The sequence below is a fragment of the Colobus angolensis genome, unplaced genomic scaffold, assembly GCF_000951035.1.
Source record: "Colobus angolensis palliatus isolate OR3802 unplaced genomic scaffold, Cang.pa_1.0 Scaffold56, whole genome shotgun sequence".
Classification (NCBI taxonomy): domain Eukaryota; kingdom Metazoa; phylum Chordata; class Mammalia; order Primates; family Cercopithecidae; genus Colobus; species Colobus angolensis.
In genome coordinates, this window is record NW_012119154.1 from 4,190,784 (window position 1) to 4,211,436 (window position 20,653).

Sequence of the window (20,653 nt, forward strand, 5' to 3'; positions counted from 1 at the left end):
TTAGTAATAATTTTTTATTCTTAAGAATTGTTAAGGATACTATGTTATAATTTAATTGCCATAGATAGGAAGAAAGTTTAATTTTTTTCTAATACCATCTGATCTTAAGTTTTTTAAATCTGTGAAACAGAGAGTATATATCTGTTGTGGGGTTTTTCTAGAATGCTGTTAGAAAATGAGTTAATACATTTGGTTTTGAATTAGACTAGTTCAGTAAAACTTTTTGTCTCTAAAATGTTTTCCTGGAGATTAGAAAACATCTATTGATTATAATTTATGCCCCTCCTCTGTTTCTGCTGTTCTGTCTTGTTACTCCCCAGGTGGCTCAATAAAAATTTATTGAACAGACATGCTTTCTGATGTGATACCAGAAGGACTTGTGTCCAGGTCTAATTAAAGGACATGAGCAAATTATGCATGAGTGACTGGAACTAACAATTAGACACATACTTCAAGAGTTCAGCCTATGAATCACTAACGAATTTGAAGGATAACCCAAGTTGTAGACTGTTATTCTGATTAGGTTAAATTGCTAGGTTAACTTGTGCAGTTACATTTATTCTTAATTTCTAAACTTTAATTGACTACTTTAGAATCTCAGAGTGTTTCAGTAATAATTTTTTCAGTCCTTTCCATTTCCTTCACTTGCCTCCATGCCAGCTTCGTGTCAAGCAAGGCATCGTCTTTGTGTAAGGTGTAATTATTGGGTAAAGTATTTCTGCTGCAGGTTGAGTATTCAAAATCTGAAATGCTCTAAAATCATAAACTTTTTGAGCACCAACATGATGCTGAAAGGAAATGCTTATTGAAGCATTTCAGAATTTCAGATTAGAGATGCTGAACTGATAAGTATAATGCAAATATTCTAAAATCTGAAACACTGCTGGTTCTAAGCATTTCAGATAAAGGATACTCAGTCTGCAGTAATAATTCCAAAAGGTAATGAGACTCGTTGATGCAAACATGAAAAATGCTGACTTAAACTGCACAACAAATTGCCATTTGAACAGCGATTTTTGTATTGGAATTCAGAGCCAACATTCTTATATCTGGATCTAGATAATTCTCTCAGTTTTACAGACGGCATATTAGTTTTAGTTTTACCAACATAGACCGAACAGGTTTATATCCAGTATAGCTGGTTACCTTGGAAGGTATATGTAAATTAGAAGGGGTAGGGAGTAGGTACCATTTATACAATCAAACAAGATTTCTTCATCTAAAAGGAATTCCTGTTCTATCACTTAACTGTAAACAATATTAACTTTTTTAATACCAGGTACGCAAAAATACACATTCCAATTATTGCATCAGTGTCTGAGCACCAACCTACGACTTGGGTGTCTTTCTTCTTTGATCTCCATATCCTTGTGTGTACCTTCCCAGCAGGCCTTTGGTTCTGCATCAAAAATATCAACGATGAAAGAGTATTTGGTAAGAGAGGTTTTTAATGAATACTTTGATATGGAATAGTTCTTTTTCTTTTTGAGATTATTTACTTTAAATGATTGTTTCTCTTTGTTTGACTCTGTATATTCGACATAAATTTTCTCCCTTATTTTGCATAGGTGCTTAACCAAGAAAAATTCATTGAGAGGCCGGGCATGGTGGCACACGCCTGTAATCCCAGCACTTTGGGAGGCCGAGGCAGGTGGATCACCTGAGGTCAGGAGTTTGAGAGCAGCGTGGCCAACATGGTGAAACCTTGTCTCTACCAAAAATACAAAAATTAGCCGAACATAGTGGCACATGCCTGTAATCCCAGCTACTCAGGAGACTGAGGCAGGAGAATTACTTGAACCTGGGAGGCAGAGGTTGCAGTGAGTCAAGATCAAGCCACTGCACTCCACCCTGGGAATCAGAGCGAGACTCTGTCTCAAAAAAAAAAAAAAAAAAAATTCATTGAATTCGTATTATTTTGATTGTTTTAATTTAGGACTAGTATATTATGGTTTCTGAGAGGTTAATGTTATTATAGTTTGTGTTTGAGAACTGAAAATTTTAACTTTGTTGACAATAGCCTTGACTTTGTTTTCTGAGTAAAATTTTATTTAGAAAGAAGCTTTTAGGGACATTCATCTTCCAGATTTCAGAGCAAAGTCCATTTTATAACAGAATAAGGATCACCTTTCAGTAAACATCCTCTTCATTGATAGATTTGTATATTTCCAACTCATAAGACTTGAAATACAAAATATTTAAAAGCCAAGTATTTAGGATTCGATATTTCTAATGTAAGTGGACAAAATAAGTAGATATCAAAGGCTTGTACGTGATTTAATCACACATGAAATATGCCATGGTTGTTTGGTATAAGATAAAAACTGAAACTGAGAAAAGCTTTTATCACGTGCACAGGATCACACCAGTCAGTAATTTGTAGTGCTAGAAACTTGTACAGTTATGGGGCCTGGACCATGAGTGACATATGAATCAGGAAAGAAAGAACAGCACTTGTAGGGGTTCAGTTTAAAGGATGGCACACTCATTCTTCTCTAGGTTAATGGACCCTGGATAAGGCCCTGTTAATACTGCATCATTCAAGAAGCTTTAACTTAAACCTCATGACTCAGTAATCCCATTCCTATGTATATATCTAAGATAAGTGAGTGCATATGTCTACCAGAAGGCATGTGTAAGAATGCACTAGTAATTTTATCTACAGTAACCCCTCATAGTAAATATTCCAAAGTCATCGGCAGTAGAATGAATAAATTTTTATATATCTGTAGTGGAATACAACACATCGATCAATGAAAGAACAGGATGGGGAAATAAGAGAAGCCAATACAAAAGAGAACATTTTTATGTGATTACATTCCTGTAAAGTTCAAGAATAAAGAATACTAATTTTTTAGAAGTCTAAATAGTGGTTACCTTTCTTTGTAGGGGAGGGGATAGTTATTGACTGAGAAGAGGCATGAGGACATATAAAAATGTTCTATATCATTATGGGTTGTAGTTACACAGGTGTGTATATATACAAATGCATGGAGATACACACTTAAGAATGTGATGTGATATTACTTTTTAGTCAGAAAAAAATTAGTGTCAGGTAAGATAGGAGCTCACGTGTCTCACTGAATTTGTGAAGTCATACATAGCCTTCAGCCAGAAATAGAGCCTTTTCCTGTGGTTATTAGCACGTTTTCCAGAAAGCTCTGGCTATTGGAAATTTGTTTCAAAATTTTTTTTTAAGTTTCTTGGCAGTAACTTTGCCGGTTCCTCCTTTGATTAATAACTTATGTTCTTCTCATCCCGTTTTTGTTTTTAAAGCAGGCTTCGTGCCAGATTATGGCACTGGTTTTTTATAGATTTAAAATCTATATATTTATTTTGCCTGGGGATGTCATGCACAAATATGTTTTTATCTGCCAGCTATGGATTTTTTATGATGTTATCGACAAATAATGAATTAAGTCTAATTCTTCATAACTAATTAAATTAGAATAATATACATTTTTCTAAACTGTGGATATGTAGATTTTATTTAGTGAACAGTAGCTATAATTTCTAAATGTGGCTAATTAATCAGTTGGTCAGTAGTATCAATTTAGAAACAGTTAGATCGTTTGTGAGACATTTATATAATTCCAGATTGGTTTTATAGTGTGGTTTTAAGTATCTAGTTCAGTTTCCTGGGAACTTTTTCCCTCCAACATATTGTAAGAGAATTTGTCTTTGCAGTTGCTCTATATGCAATCAGTGCTGTCTACTTTGCTGGAGTGATGGTGCGACTGATGTTGACTTTGACTCCAGTCGTGTGTATGCTGTCTGCAATTGCCTTTTCAAATGTTTTTGAGCACTATTTGGGGGATGACATGAAAAGGGAAAATCCACCTGTGGAGGACAGCAGTGATGAGGATGACAAAAGAAATCCAGGAAATTTGTATGATAAGGTGGGGAATCTAAAGTAAGGCCTTTAAATTGTCTATGTACTTTCTTAATTTTTCCACCACAGTAAGAACTATACATATCAAGAAATGTTATTAAATGATGATTTTCACAAACTCTGACTTTTCTAGTTGGTGTTCACTGTTTGCCTCAAAATGTGAATCCTGGTCAGTCTTTTAGCCCAGAGTTAGAAAATAGAATGTAATCAGAGAAGGAATTCTTACTTCTTTTTGATCATTTGTTATCCGAATACTTAAAATGTATATACCCTTGTTAATATACCCTTCCATTTTTGAGAGCAAAAACTTGATGCTCTACTAAATTACATAACATTTGGCACTGTAAACCCTTCTGAAACCGTGTGGACAGATACGTGCTTATTCTTCAGGTCCATACTCAGTGCATACTTCCAAAATATTTTGGAAGTGATATTTGGTTGGGTGAACAGTAAAATGGTGGGAGCAAAATGCCTTTTTTAAAACCCTCCAGTTCGTTAGCAATCGGTAACTGGCCAATACAAGGTAATTTGTTTTTAATCTAGAGTTTCTCCATTGGTGCAAGTGTGAAAAGGACTTGTAAGAATTAGAGCACTTGTCTTGGATGACATATTAAACTTTGCTATTTGAATATTGCCTAGGTTTTAAAATACCAATAAGAAATTAAACTTCCGAGTATCGGTATTAACTTTGAAATTCTTTCCTTCTGTAAGATGAATTTAATTTGTCAAGATTTGTGTTAATAAACCCACATTCCTGATTTTTGTGTTTGTTGTTATCGTTGGGTTTTTTTTGTTGTTGCTTTGTGGTTTCTTAACCAGCCTTGAAATTTAGAAATTGTGACTTTTTATATTCTCTCTTCCCTTTTTTGTTGGGGAAGTTGATTTTTTAAGGTAATTGTAGTTTTAACAAGTCTGTTGGTTTTAGGGTTTGGAAATTGGAAGACTGATTCTGTTAATGCAGTTTTTTCCTGTGCTAAAATGGTACATGGTCAAAATTATAGCTGAGCATTGCCATTTTCAGGATGTGGAATTAAGATTTTATAAGAATTTACATATTAGGATTTCACAACAATGGGGTCGTTTGGTTAATCTCCTTTGTATTTAATTAAATTGCAAGGACAACTGGGTTTGAAAGCAGCTTCTTACTGTAGATAATTAATTTGCTCTATGACCAGCTTCTGGATTGGTATATTCCCAGGAAACCTGATTCACATTTGACTTTAGAAAACACTCCATCACCCACATCAGAATATCCTGATGGTTATACATTTTCTGAGTCATGGAATTAAATTGATAAACAGTCTCCGAACTTTTTCCATTGAGTGTCTTAATGAAGCAAGTCAAATAATGAATTTGTCTAACCAATTTTTTTAATATCTTCAGGCAGGTAAAGTGAGGAAACATGTAACTGAACAGGAAAAAACTGAAGAGGGATTAGGCCCTAATATAAAAAGCATTGTCACCATGTTGATGCTGATGCTATTGATGATGTTTGCTGTCCACTGTACCTGGGTCACAAGCAATGCTTACTCTAGTCCAAGTGTAGTCCTGGCCTCATACAATCATGATGGGTAAGAAAATAGATACAAAAACAGTTTATACTTACACTTTTTCTTTGTCTCAAAGGATATAATTTAAAAAATGGAATGTTGTTTGTGAGATTTTGCATTTGTGTTTTTGTTTTTAATTTTTTAATTTTTGTAAGTACATAGTAAATACATATTTTATGGGGTACATTCTATTTATGTCTTTTGATACAGGCACGTGTAATAATCACGTGTAAAATGGGGTTTCCATCCCCTAAAGTATTTATCCTTTCAGTTACAAACGATCAAGTTACAGTCTTATTTTTAAATGTACAATTAAATTATTTTTTACTGTAATCACCCTGTTGTGTTTGTACCTGTTAACCATCCCCGAGCACTCTCCCCCGCCCCCGCCAGTCTCTGGCTTCTGCTCTCTGTGAAGCTCTGCATTTGAATCTACCTTTCTTTGTCCTCTCCTCCACCTTAGTGTCATCGGTAGTAATCATTGTATTTCATGCTCTTTTCCAGAGTATTTCTGCATGCATGATCATTCATATACATCAGCTTTTCTCAAGTGTGTAGTCTTCGTACACACAGCATCATCATTAACATGAAACTTGTTAGAAATGCAAATTCTTGACCTCATCCTAATGTTACAGAATTAGAAACCTGGGGCTGGGGCCTAGCAGGCTGACTTAACAGACCCAGGTGATTCGGATGCAGCTAAAATGTAAGAACAGCTGATTTATGTGTTGCCATGGCTTTCAACTACTGTTTCACTTGGGAGCTTATTAGGCTTGTACACTAATAAGCCCTACCCCAGAACTACTGAATCAGAATCGGCTTTTTTTGCTTTTTTTTTTTTTTTAAATACAAGATATGCAGGTGGTTTGTGCACACACACATAGTTTGAATAACACTAGTCTAGCTCTTCATTGTTTCACTATTTTTTTTCTCATCGGTAGAGGCTTTTATTTAATAACTACCATCCTTAAAATCTAAACGCATTCAGTGGTTTAATACCTCAAGATTTTAAGTTAGCCTCTTCACATTTGTGACATCTCATTTAAAAGAGTATTGTGATTCTTTTCAGCACCAGGAATATCTTAGATGATTTTAGAGAAGCTTACTTTTGGCTAAGGCAAAATACAGATGAACATGCACGAGTAATGTCTTGGTGGGATTATGGCTATCAGATAGCTGGAATGGCTAATAGAACTACGTTGGTGGATAATAACACCTGGAATAACAGCCACATAGCACTGGTAAGGATTTAATAAACACAAGATTAAAAAATCTCTGTTGACTCTTTAGCAGTCAGGCTTCACTTGTGACTAGGAAAAATGTGGATGAAAAGTATTCTGCTGAATTCTCAAAGTACTTTTTTTACACACATATTCAATAAAGTGAGTTCAAGTTGTGCTTATTTATTTTGTTTTTAAGAATGGTACTGAGTATCATTCAGAATTACAGGCTGATTTCTGGTAGATTTTATTTTAAATTTAGCTTACTAAAGAATTAGACAAAATCTGAAACTTAAAGTGTTTGGCTTGTATTTTTCATGTTATAAACTAAAAATTATTTGCAAATATGTAAAGTAAATGCACTGTATTTTACGGATAGGCAGACTTACTCTAGCTATTAAACAACTGATCTACATAGATTAATGTAATCACTTCTTTGTACTTCAAAGATTTTAAATACAAAGAGTAGTCTTAACCAAATGAATTCTATTTATATTACTGTTGTAGCTAATTATCAGATGTGTGCTAGACTGGGGAGAAGAAATGTGTGTGCTAGCAAGATCACTGGCCAGCCCTGGTCTGTGGTTGTGAGAAGTTGTTTCTTCTAAGCTTGCCTGCTTTCATCATAAAATGTTGATGTCATAGAACTTAATTTTTAGCAAAATATTAGAACATGTATTCTGATTTTTGACTATAAATTAGTTATAGTTGAGAGGTTCATAAATTTCAGTGCATTTGTTGAATTCATAGGAAATCATTTCTGCAAAAAAAAATCCATGTAAAACAAACTCTTGATGAATTCCATGTTGTAGTAAAAATATACATTGATTTTTATGAATGTGGGAGTAATCAAAAACATTCTCATTTTTTTTAAAATTCTGCAGGTGGGAAAAGCTATGTCTTCTAATGAAACAGCAGCCTATAAAATCATGAGGACTCTAGATGTAGATTATGTTTTGGTTATTTTTGGAGGGGTTATTGGCTATTCTGGTGATGATATCAACAAATTTCTCTGGATGGTTAGGATAGCTGAAGGGGAACATCCCAAAGACATTCGGGTAAGAAACTAGATAATTCCAGGTATGTGTAAGATAGCTCACTGTGTCCAAGTAATTCTCTGATCCTGATAATTGCATTGTATTTGTTTCATCATCCTATCCCTCAGATTAGTTCCTTACCCTGACTTTACTATTTATTAAAGATACTAGAGGCATTTCCTAGATTAAAACTTTTTGAACTCAAAATGGAACGAATATTTCCATTCTCCCCTATGAAGCAGTCCGTTGCCAAGACTTCTTACTTTTACGTCTCTTCACAGCCTCTCACGTCATCCCTTTCTTTCCGTTTCCATTGCTTCCACTCTAGTACTGGCCCTTATGCTTGTAAACCTGAAATAGGATAGTAACCTTGAAATTGCTATCTTTGCCTTATCTTGTTTCCTCCCTCCCAGTATAAGATGAAATTGATCATGTTACTTTTAGGCTCAAAAGATGTCAATAGATTAAGGGAAGGGACCTTAAAACCAGACAGACATGAGTTAAAACTAGAACTGTCAACTTGGGCAAGTTATTTTAGCCAGTCAACATAATATACTTTGAGCACTAGGTCTAGTTCTAGGATCTGGAATTAAAATGGTGACCAAGGGCAGACTAGGTTATCTTTTGCCAAAGATAATGAACTTGTAGTGCCATTTAATGAGAATTTATAGTAAAGTAGTTGAAGCCCCCGCCTAGGGACTGGTACAAAATAGACAACCTCTGATAAAACATTGGTATAAAGTGTAAACCCCTTAGCTTGGAATGTAAGCCTCTTCATGTTTTGCTTTCCTTTGCTGGTCTCTTGTTCTTCTGTCACCTTTTTCTACTCTGCCAGTATGTTCCAGCCCCTGAAACTTGCTGGTGGTTTCTTTCCTTGACTCACCTGACACATGTGTTTTTGCTGTTCCTTTCCTGGAATACTTTCCCTGCCACAGACTTGTCCCCCCTCTAAAAGCCCTTTTCTGGTATACTCAATGTCTGTACTCATCACCAAATTATTTATACCTGTTTTGCAGGAGTCCCCAGACCCCAGGCCGCGGACCAGCACTGGTCCGTGGCCTGTTGGGAACTAGGCCACGCAGCAGGGGGTGAGGGGCAGGTGAGCAAGCATTGCTGCCTGAGCTCCGCCTGCTATCAGACCAGCGGCAGCGTTAGAATTTCATAGGAGCACAAATCCTATTGTGAACTGCGCATGCAAGGGATTTAGGTTGCACGTTCCTTATGAGAATCTAACTAATGCCTAATGATCTGAGGGGGAACGGTTTCATCTAGAAACCACCAGCCCCCCGCCATCCGTGGAAAAATTGCCTTCCACAAAAACTGGTCTCTGGTGCCAAAAAGGTTGGGAACCACTGCTGTTTTGTATTAGATTCTGTCTTATCTCTTTTACTAAATTGTGAGCTAAGATGGACATCCAGCATTGTGCTTTTACATGATGAAGGCACAAAAGATAAGAGTGATTGCCACTGATCCAGAATAAAGGAATCTTTTGGGACAATATATGCAGGTGTCGGGTGATGGGGATGAAGTAAAGCCTCAGATTTCCTGGGCAAAAATGTCAGTGCTCTAATGTTTCCCTTAACTGATGAGTAAACATTATTTCTTTGTATTAATCTTCTGAAATTTAATTCTCCCAGTATGTGGTTTTTATTTGTGGATTTGCTTTAGCAGTGTTAAAACTGTGACATGTGATAGATCACTCTTTCTAAATGTATGCTTTGAACATTAATATATACAGAAATCCTAAATTTCTGTGCATCTTAAATTATTCTTAAACTTTGTGAATAGATAATACAGTCATATGGTTCAAAAGTAAAGTATAAGAGGATATACAATAAATGTCTACCCCTCTTTGTGTGGTTCAAAAATAAAGTATAAGACGATATACAAACAAGTCTACCCCCCCCCAAAAAAAACAGAAAGTTCCTCTATAGTTAATAACAATGCATTATGTACTTGTAAGTTGCTAAGAGAGTAGATATTTCAGTGTTCTCACTACAACAAAATAAGTATGATTGATGCATATGTTAATTAGGTTGATGTAGCCATTTCACAGTGCATATTTCAAAACATGATCTTCAGCATAAATATACACAAATTTATTTGTCAGTTAAAAATAGAGAGAGAAAAGTCCCTGGTCATCACTGGTTATTTTCTTGTGACTTTTACTTCTAGAAAGTTATATACCCTGTTCACTTCATAATATGTCTTGGTGATCTTTCCATATTAGAATATGGAGAGCTTCTTCATTCCTTTGTTTACATTTGCACAGTATGTTGCATGTTTTGTGTGTGTGCCATGATTTATTTAACCTGTCCCCATTGATGGAATTTAGATTGTTTCCAATATTTTGGTTTTATAAACAATGCATAATAACTTTCTGCGTTCATTATTTTGGCCATATACAAGTATCTCTGTAGTGTTAATTCCTAGAAAAGGAATTTCTGACTCAGAAATTACATTTTTTTTACCTAGAGTTCCAAAATTGTTCCTCATAGAGGTTAATTTATAAGTTAACCCAAAAAAATTACCACAGTTTTTTTAACATTCTCCTCCCCAATTAAAGAAGCTGAATTTAGAGTTCATATGGAAAAATTTAGCTAGAACACTTAAGAAAACTCTGAAAAGGAGTAACAGAGATGAGGATGGGTAATTGAGAGAGCCAGCCCTGCCTGGTATTAAGCCATGGTGTTGGTACCAGTCTATTTAAATTATGAAAGTGGCCATGCGCAGTGGTTCATGTCTGTAATCCTAGCATTTTGGGAGGCCGATCACTTGAGCCCAGTAGTTGAAGACCAGCCTGGACAACATGGTGAAACCCTTTCTCTACAAAAACATGCAAAAATTAGTTGGGCATGGTGCTGTGGGCCTGTAGTCCCAGCTACTTGAGAGGCTGAAATGGGAGGATTGCTTGAGCCCAGGAGATTGAGGCCTCAGTGAGCCACAGTCATGCCACTGCACTCCAGCCTGTATGACAGAACAAGAACTTGTCTCAAAAATAATAATAATTAAAGCCTTATAACATGGTTTAAAGTCTGGTGGGATTTATTTTTTTGAGGTGTAACTGAATATGGCTTTATAATGATACCTCAAAAGCTTATTCTTACGGAGAAATGAAAAGAGGAAACTATAGGTTTGAATATGTTAAGTTGAACTAATATGGAACTTCTGATTTCTTCCTTGTAGGAAAGTGACTATTTTACCCCCCAGGGAGAATTCCGTGTAGACAAAGCAGGATCCCCTACTTTGTTGAATTGCCTTATGTATAAAATGTCATACTACAGATTTGGAGAAATGCAGGTTAGTTAAATCCATTTTTGTCTAATTTTCATTCAAAATAATATTTAAAACATAGTCTTATTTGCCTCTAGAAAACAGGATAATGATGTTTTGATTGTGCTGAAGAGAAATGTGGTTATCTAAGTCTTTTTTTTTTCATTAAATTTAGATTTCTGAAACTAATATGTGAGAAATTAGAAAATAAAATTTTAGATCAAGGACTTCTTTCTAACATATTTATTAACAGTAGCCTCAAATCCAATCTTTGCTTGCCATCTCACCTTTAGACCTCATGCTTTTGGAAAGTATTGTTCTCCAAGAAGAGTTCTCCTAGCTAGGAAACAGTGTGGTGTCTTAGGTACGTCACTTTGCTGCTTGGTGGAGAAAAGCTTAAAATTAAAGAATTGAAGTAAATAGTCACTTCAGATGTTCACTCTTTCCCTGTTCTCCATTACCACAAATAGCTAGAGCTGTCTGGGTCAGAGTTTTCTAGTAAATTAGAATGATGTGGTACAAAAGCTTAAGGGTCTACAAAATGAGTGAATGTGTAAAGAGGCATTGTGGCAGAAAGAAGAAACAATGGACTTGATGTCATAATACCTGTGTTTTCGATCAGGTTCTGTCAAGTCATGTAACTCTCAGACAATTTGTATCTGCCTTGGATTCCACTTGGTTCTTTTCTTGTTTGTAAATAATGGTGCTTGGATTGATGACTTGATTTTTAAGGAAACCAGAATATGTCACCCCAAAATATGCCTCTTTGACATAGAAGTTAATTTTGAGCTGAAGGCAATTTAGAAGCAGCAAACAGAGAAAAAGCTCTGTCTAACCTCTTTTCTACCTAAAGGCGGAATATAAATTCTCCTTTACTGGAGACAACTCTTAAGACTCTTATCAGCCCAGAGAAAGCACCAGAGGAATCTGCAAACAAAACTTACTCCATTAGTTTATCATATATGTACCCTTCTACTTCCCCATCTTGGAGGCCTAAAACCACTTTCCTTTGTCCTTTCTCCACAAATGTATTGTTCTTTGTTGAGCATGCCATATAAGCCAGAGTTCTAAGCCACTGCTTTGAGTTCCTTTTCATTGAGGTTTCTCCTGCATAATGTGCGCTGAGCACTCAGTCTTAATCAATTTGTTTTGCTGTTGTTAATCTGTCCTTAGTTATAAGTGTTGGTCCCAAATTACTATCTTCATACTATTAGTTTCACTGAAAAGTGCTTATTTCTGTATTGCTCTCTGGTTAAGTTGATAATAAAGCAGAGGAAAAATTGCTTGCTTAATTTTATACTATCTTTGGAAATCAAGATAACTATCAAAACTAAAGGGGTATGTTTGGACTTCAATTTGTGAATCAAGTTTTACTGGGTTTTTTTGTTTTTTGTTTTGTTTGTTTTTGTTTTTGTTTTGAGAGGGAGTCTCGCTCTGTTGCCCAGACTGGAGTGCAGTGGTGTGATCTCGGCTCACTGCAAGCTCCGCCTCCCAGGTTCATGCCATTCTACTGGGACTGCAGGCGCCTGCCACCACACCCGGCTAATTGTTTGTATTTTTAATAGAGATAGGGTTTCACCATGTTAGCAAGGATGGTCTCGATCTGACCTTGTGATCCCCCCGCCTTGGCCTCCCAATGTGCTGGGATTATAGGCGTGAGCCACGGCGCCCGGCTCAAAGTTTTATCCTTTTCTAAAACACCATCTTTGTGGCTAATATGGACTAGAATATTCACTTAGTTTCAGAATAGTTAGCATATGCTGTGTTCCTGTTTGTTGTGTTGCTTCAAGTAATTCCAAGTGGATTATATTTTATCATTATTCACTTGGAATTACTTTGTAGGTGACTTAAAAAAAAGCAGATGATAATCTAGATTTAGGTTTTTATTTGTGTTTATAGTTTCTTTTGAAAGCCACACTTAGTCTTTAAACTCTTGTTAAGAAAGAAGCACATTGGCTATAATAATCAGTTACCCCAGAAAACATATTTTCTGATTGGCTTGTTGCTAGTTTCTCTGCTCACTACTGATCACATCGAAGGACCGTTTTCTTCCTCTCTTTTAAGTTTATCAATAATTTTAAGCCATGTTCCCAGCATACATTCATTTTGATGCCTACCTGACTCAAGAATAATATATGGTTAAAATATGAAGTATAACTTTTACTATCATATAGATAAACAAGAACAAGTAATTCACTATTTGAAGGAGAGCTGGTTTTCATGTTTGTTTTAAAGTTGAGTTTGGCCAGGCCTGGTGGCTCACACCTGTAATCCCAGAGCTTTGGGAGATGAGGTGGGAGGATTGCTTAAGCCCAGAAGTTCGAGACCAGCCTGGGCAAGATGGCGAAACCCAGTCTCTGTTTAAAAAAAAAAAAAAAAAGGAAAAAAGGTTAATTTACTTACGCTAGATTTGTATGTCAACATAAACTTAGTCTGAGAAATTTTTTTTTTCCCTCCAGAGACAGGATCTCACTCTCTGGCCCATACTGGAGTACAGTGGTGCAATCATGGTTCACTGCAGCCATGACCTCCTGAGCTCGGTTGATCCTCCCACCTCCCCTCCTGAGTAGCTGGGACTACAGGCACATACCACCATATCCAGTTAATTTTTGTATTTTTTGTAGAGACAAGATGTTGCTATGTTTCCCAGGCTAGTCTTGAACTCCTAGGCTCAGGCCATCCTCCTGCCTCAGCCTCCCGAAGTTCTGGGATTACAGGTGTGAGCCACCACACCAAGACAGTCTGAGAATTTCTTAAAGTCTCCTTCCCTCCCTATGTTTTCCCTTTTTATCCCTCATAAATCCTTTCGCGATTTGGTTTTTTTATTTGGCCTCCTTTGTAGTTCCCACTTTCAGAATGTAGTATCTCTTGCTTACTTGTGCATTTATTTAACAAATAATAATTGGGATATAAAGCTACACTTTGAATAAGTAAAGACATGTTTACATCCCAGTTGAAGATACAGGTAATTTTTACTGTAAGTAAAGATGTTAATAATGTATGTTATGAGAACAAGATGCTCTAAGGAAACAATAAAGGAGAATTGTCAGTCACTAATCTAAAGAAAATATTTCCCTGAAGTGAGTGGTAAAGGAGCCAGCCATGCAAAATAGCTGAATGAAGAACATGCCAGGCAGAGAGGATAGTGCAAGGCCCTGAAAAAAGAAGCCCCTTGGGTGTGTTCTCTCTGTATACCTATAAAAAGGGCTTTGATAGATTTCATTTCTATGTTTTAGTGTGTGTGTGTTTTTTAAGTACCTTTAGGATGCTCATCTACTCTAAGGACTTTGTGAAATTCTTACTCTGATGTACTTAGTTTCTCTCTTCCTGATTTCTTCCTATGTATAGCAATACATGAGAACTATTAACATAGATTACTTGTTTTCCTAGTTTAAAGGGAGAAGGTATTAGTGTAATGATAACATTTACTGTCTTATAACACTGAATGTTTTCCAATGTGGTTAACACCCAGTAATAATGTTACTTTTGCAGCTGGATTTTCGTACACCCCCAGGTTTTGACCGAACACGTAATGCTGAGATTGGAAATAAGGACATTAAATTCAAGCATTTGGAAGAAGCCTTTACATCAGAACACTGGCTTGTTAGGATATATAAAGTAAAAGCACCTGACAACAGGGAGACATTAGATCACAAACCTCGAGTCACCAACATTTTCCCAAAACAGAAGTATTTGTCAAAGAAGGTGGGTGCCAAGTGAAGGCATTAAAGGGTAACTTAAGGTTGGCTGGTTTTTATGAAAAAGAATTTCTGGAAATTGCAATAAATGTCCATCTGCCAGATTTATAAAGACTGTGGCTTCTATATTAATACAAACTAAATATCAGGCTAGCCTGCTAGGAGCATTCCTTTCAAACTGAGCACTTCAGATATCCCAAGCTGAGATTTTTCCAGAGACCTTCTGGCTTTGGTTTGTGCTATTCCCACTGGTAAGACTTAACTTGTAAGATGTAGTTGTGGCCATCGCTTTCCAAACCTGTATGAAAGTAAAAACGCTAAATTCTCAAGTAAAATAATTATGAATAGTTCATCTTTTGAGCAGAGCAAATTTATATTGCATCTTCGTGTTCCATTCTTGGTGTGGTATTGCTCTGTTATTCATTGAATAAAGAATAGGTTTGAATTGGGTGAGTCCTTCTGAAGCCCAAAAAAAATCATTTATCTTAAGATAATTATTTTTTTATGTAATTGTGACAAAGCTTATAGGCAGGAATTATGAGACTACTGCAATTCTTTTCTAATAAATATATAAAATATGAAGTATTTCATTGGGGGTCATTATTGCTCACTTAAGCCAAATAGATCTATAATCTTTGCTATAAAAGATAACTAAAAATGAGTATTTATATAGGTTGTCCAGCACTAGGAAATGGGAAGTAATGAACAGTCAGATAAAATGTTAAGGTTCCTTATAAGGTACTATGCTTACAATACCGATTATTATTAGACTAACTTCAGTTCTCCTTTTTTAAGGATGCTTAGGTTTACATAGATCAGCTATTTTATATCATTGAAACAACTGTCTTAACTTTTTGTTTATTAAAATATACATCAAATGTATTCAAAATACAGATGATTTTAATTTGTACTATGAAAGTGCTGAATATTAATGGTGTGATATGTCAGTGGAAGCTTTTTATATGAATATTTTATGTGCCAGATGTAAATTACCAAATCTAGACTAATGTATTTAAAGATGTCACATAGAGTTGACATTCATTGTGTTAGTCATAGAAAACTCATCATCTTTAGGTAAAATAACATTAAGAAATCAGATGATTGTCACAGCTATGAGGTAGGAGAAACTGGTGAGTCACACCAGTACACAAGGCAAATGCTGCTAGTCTCAAAGCAGTTACTCCTAAGATATCTAAGTATAACTAAGGTGTACTTTTTATGCAGAAAGAGGGCTGTTGAACTTGTCTGACGATATAGACCCCAAAGGCAGTGAATTTTCTTAATTTGACCTCTTTTGCCTTCCCATCATTTTCCCAATATAAATGTGAATGGATAAGTAAAACATAATCTGTCTTGTGTGCCCAAAACATATATTCTGGTAGCCAATAACATATTTTGACGTTCTGGTTTCCATGGTTTAGATGTTTTGTACTAGCACTATGAAGGAATGCTTTTTATACTTTCCTTTCTCTACCCTGGTTTTGACTTTGGAGGAGGAGGGTATACATAACAGCATCCATTCTGAGAGTTTACCGGCCATCACAAAGCCAGCATGACTAAGGTGCTAGAACTTATAGTCCAGGCTGCGGAAAAGATTTTTTGGCATGGTTCACTGCCAGTAGGAGAAAAGCACCCTGAGGGCTATTACACACTTGGGAATTCCTGGGGCACATCATAAGACCTCATAGAAAAAGTGTCCTGTTAGAATCTGGATGTAATGATAATACAGAAACTACTAGATCTGGTTTGAATTTTTAAAAATTGTACCCTCTGAAGTTTCTTTCTTTTTGCCTTAATAAAATCAGTTCAACAATAAGGTAACATAATGGGGTTAACAAGTTAGCAGTAGCTAATTTTTAGTACCTTAAGAAGGGTTGCATTTTGCCTTGTGTTCTCATCCCTGTTAGAAACTACTATAAATTGTCTTGAACTGAACATCATGAGTAAAGGAACATGATGCAGGATTTACCCAGTTTCTGAAACTTCTGAGAGTTGTATTTAAATGTGAAAAATTGAATTGAGTGGTCTCTCGAGTCTTTTGCCTCTGTTAACCCAGAGCTTTGACGGTGCATTAAGTTACTTATTTTCAAAAAATATTTGCTGTCTTCAATATCTCAGGCTGTGTATCAGATTGAAAGACATATGTGCCTATGATTTATCCTGTAGGGTTCTAACATAAATATTTTTGCAGAAATTTGTACCACTACATTTGCAGTAATTTGTTTCTAATACTAGGAAATGTCTATTAAAAGTATTTTAGTGGGATACTGAATTGTTAAGAAAAATATTTTATTTTTAAAAGATGTGTGAAACTGAAGGAATGTTGTTTTGCTTTACATTTTCAATTGCTTATTTTCTTACCTAAAAGATTATTTTTAGAGAATGTGCCAAGTGATTATATCTCTCAGTTTTATAGATGGTTACAGTCATGCTCATTTTACAGAAAACAGGGACTCTTAAGAGTTACTAAATCAACTTGTTTTTCTGGCACACACCTAATTTCCTGGAGGCTAAACCAGGAGCAGCATTACCATTTCTGATTCCTTAGTGTAGTGGTACGTATTCTCTCTTGCCTGGAAAGTTGAATAATTACAGCTCAGCACTCTTTGGTTGAGAAGAGAACTGAAGATTCATTCACTTGATGGTGAGGATGTCTAGGAACCTAGTCCTTGCACCTTAGATGTGTTAGTGTACTCAGGTAAGAAACACCACTAAACAGTTCAGTGGCATTCACTGAAGTATTCAAGGAATCCAGTCACAAGAAGAGCAAAGAGCTTACTAAGTTGTCATAGTGCAGTAAACCATGTGTGTATATAGATTTTTTAATCAGTAAGAAACCTGCATTAATGCTATGTGTTTTGTTTTTTTATAGACTACCAAAAGGAAGCGTGGCTACATTAAAAATAAGCTGGTTTTTAAGAAAGGCAAGAAAATATCTAAGAAGACTGTTTAAATGCACTGTTCTGGTTCCTAACTTGAAGCAGTTGTCCTTGTGAGAACCGGTCTTTGCCTTTAGCTCATGTCGTGTTTCACAGCAACAGAGGGTACAGAACCATCACTGGTCCGGGTTAATATACAAAATTTTCTGGCAATGCCTGATTAAAAAAATAAAATTGGCTTGTTGAGAACAGCTGTTTTTGATTTCCAATGTGAAGCAAGACAGAGCACTGCTGTAAATGTCTAGCAGCAGATTTTTTTTATTGGTACATATTATCCTTCAAATCTGAGAATTTGGACTAATTGCACCAAAGAACCCTCTAATTTGGTCCCTGGCACATGCATACTTGTCAATGTTTTTATTCTTTTACAAGACCTGCATTTTATTTGAATTACCCAAATAGCAATATGTAAAATACAAGTGACAAAAGGTGATGAGAGCTTCTTTGAACCAGTAAACTAGTACAGGTCTGAGAAAGACATATTAGAAAAATAATTATACTTCCTTGAATTATATTTATTTTCATGTTTCTCCAGTGCAAAGAATGTTTCATCAAATGTACATTTTCTATTGCTTACTGTTTGCTCTGAGAAGAAGCTGCTGTTTCAAAGATGGACCTCTGAGTAGCTAATTGATTCAAGTAGTTTTTTTATGTTGACACATTATTACTGCTGTTAGCAGTTGTTTTCACCAGGTACTTACAGAGCAGATTTCATACATTGTTCATTCAAGGGCTAAATTTATATTCTTTGGAAATCATGGCAACTACCCAGGATGTTGCTTACCAGGATGGGGTTTTGGTATCTTAGTACTGAAGTTAGCACTATGTTTACATGCAAAAGATTAAGGAAAAAACCCTTAAAGTGGACAGGTGTCCGAAGTTCATTTTCTGTGACACATCAAAATGGCAAAAGACTTGTAACAACTTTGCCTGGACTTTTCTTATTTTAAAACAGTTTCATCCATCACAGTGATTTTGTTCTCTGCTCCATGTGTTTTAATCCCTTAAGCATTTGATGAAACACTCTTTAGTGCTATATGCATTTTCTTACTTTTATTAAAAATGTGACAATTGTCAAAAAGTGCACTAAAATGTAAATGGAGATTGAACAAGTTCACTTTCCAGCTTATAGGCAACTTTATACAGACTTGAACATTTTCTCCAGTTGTTTAGTAAAAGTGAAAGAGAAAGGGTTTTTCCTGCCACAGGATAGAACTTTTTTTTATATAACAAGCATAACACACCACTGCTTTTGGTGGAAAAGTGCAGAATAGTATGTACCTTTTATGAAGAAAAATGTAATTTACAATGTTCAGTGAGAATGTTACTGCTGATTTTCTTTTCCAAGGTGTAGAATATTCTTTGATTTATAGAATTCATTTTTGACCCAGATGATGGTTCTTTTACAGAACAATAAAATGGCTGAACATTTTCACAAATAGAGTGTAACGAAGTCTGGATTTCTGATACCTTGTCATTTGGGGGATTTTATTTTACTTTGTTGCTTTAAAATTCAATGCAGAGAAGTTGTTGACTGTAGGGGAAATAAAGTTAATTCAAATTTTGTGTTAAGCGTTGTTTTTTACAAATCTTTTGGTTTTGAAAGGAATTAGTACTGAACACGTATCTCCTCCTTCCTTGTTCACTATCACAAAGGTTGTAAAGAAAATGTGTGGAAAGAAATACGTTAAGATTATTTCATCTTAGACCAAGCTATTTTGCCGCCTTTTACCCTGGAATGAAAATCTCGGTTTTTTGGGTCTTTGTTTTTTGTTTTGGAAGGGATTTGAGGAGGGGAAACACCTCACCAACTAGGAGTTTTATCTCTATGTAAATAAAGATAGGAACCTAACAAAACCATCCATGAAGTTCTGGTAATGAAATGTCTCAGTATAGAATTTTCTCATTAGACAAATCTCAAAGGAAAGACCCCTCACCTTTCTCAGGAAACAACATTTTGGTTCAGTGTATCTTGTCAGTAAAATACCATATTGTAACTGTTTAAGCACTTGTAGCACAAAAGTGAAATAGTAGTTTGAATACATTGGAATGTAGGATAATTGACTCAAAATATTCTTTAGATCTCTTAATTCATTTCTTGTGTAGTCACTAACATTGTACACCAAAGGAACTTAAAGATCGTGGCCGTGAAGTTTTAGACTAGCTTTTAGGCTGTAGTGCTTTGTAGTATAAATAAGGCAGCAACTCCAAAGACAAAATTCACCTGTAAGACTTACATTGTAACCTACTTGAGTTTATAGTTGTGGAGTTTTAATTCATTTGCGTTCTAGGCCATAACCAAGTGACCAGAGGACTAAAATAGTATAAAAGCGTCCTGTAGTGAGTTTCCATAACCAAGGGGTGTAAGATCATGAAATTTGGAGCTGTTTCTCCTCTTTAAAAAATTAACTGTAAAATAGATATTAAATAGAATTTACCAACTTAACCATTTTGAAGTACGCAGCTCAGTAGTGAAGTACATTTACGTTGTTGTGCAACCAGTCTCCAGAACTCTTCATCTTGCTGTAGCTGCTGCTGCTTAATGCTGGTTTTGCCTTGTTGCCCATAATCCTCAATCGAGATAGGTGGAGTAATGAATAAATGTTGAGCTCAACAGCTGTCTGCCATGGAAATGGTAGGAAATTGAGACAGACCAAAAACAGTAATGAAATATTATGATGTCTTATTTTTATTGTGAAATGTAACACAGAGAACATGAAAATGTACAGCTGACCCTTGAATAACATGAGTTGCACAAATGGATTTTCTTCAATAAATTGAAAAAATTTGGTCGGGCGCGATACCTCACACCTGTAATCCCAGCACTTTGGGAGGCCGAGGTGGGCGGATCATTTGAGGTTAGGAGTTTGACACCAGCCTTGCCAATGTGGTGAAACCTCGTCTCTACTAAAAATACAAAAATTAGCCGGGTGTGGTGGTGGGTGCCTGTAGTCCCAACTACTCTGGAGGCTGAGGCTGGAGAATTGCTTGAAACTGGGAGGCAGAGGTTGCAGTGAGCTGAGATCACGCCACTGCACTGCAGC

At 35.8% G+C, this 20,653-nt stretch overlaps 1 protein-coding gene across 1 annotated transcript in view; it reads left to right on the top strand.

Moving 5' to 3' along the window:
* Positions 1 to 19,181, top strand: part of STT3B (STT3B, subunit of the oligosaccharyltransferase complex (catalytic)) — a 103,707-nt gene extending 84,526 nt beyond the window's left edge. Inside the window, exons 9-16 of the mRNA XM_011961535.1 lie at positions 1,280 to 1,434; positions 3,688 to 3,899; positions 5,276 to 5,463; positions 6,512 to 6,683; positions 7,547 to 7,720; positions 10,886 to 10,999; positions 14,465 to 14,677; positions 17,543 to 19,181. Coding sequence (XP_011816925.1) covers positions 1,280 to 1,434; positions 3,688 to 3,899; positions 5,276 to 5,463; positions 6,512 to 6,683; positions 7,547 to 7,720; positions 10,886 to 10,999; positions 14,465 to 14,677; positions 17,543 to 17,623 — 1,309 coding nt within the window. The 3' untranslated portion in view covers positions 17,624 to 19,181. The remainder of the gene's footprint in view (positions 1 to 1,279; positions 1,435 to 3,687; positions 3,900 to 5,275; positions 5,464 to 6,511; positions 6,684 to 7,546; positions 7,721 to 10,885; positions 11,000 to 14,464; positions 14,678 to 17,542) is intronic.
* The last annotated feature ends 1,472 nt before the right edge of the window (positions 19,182 to 20,653 follow it).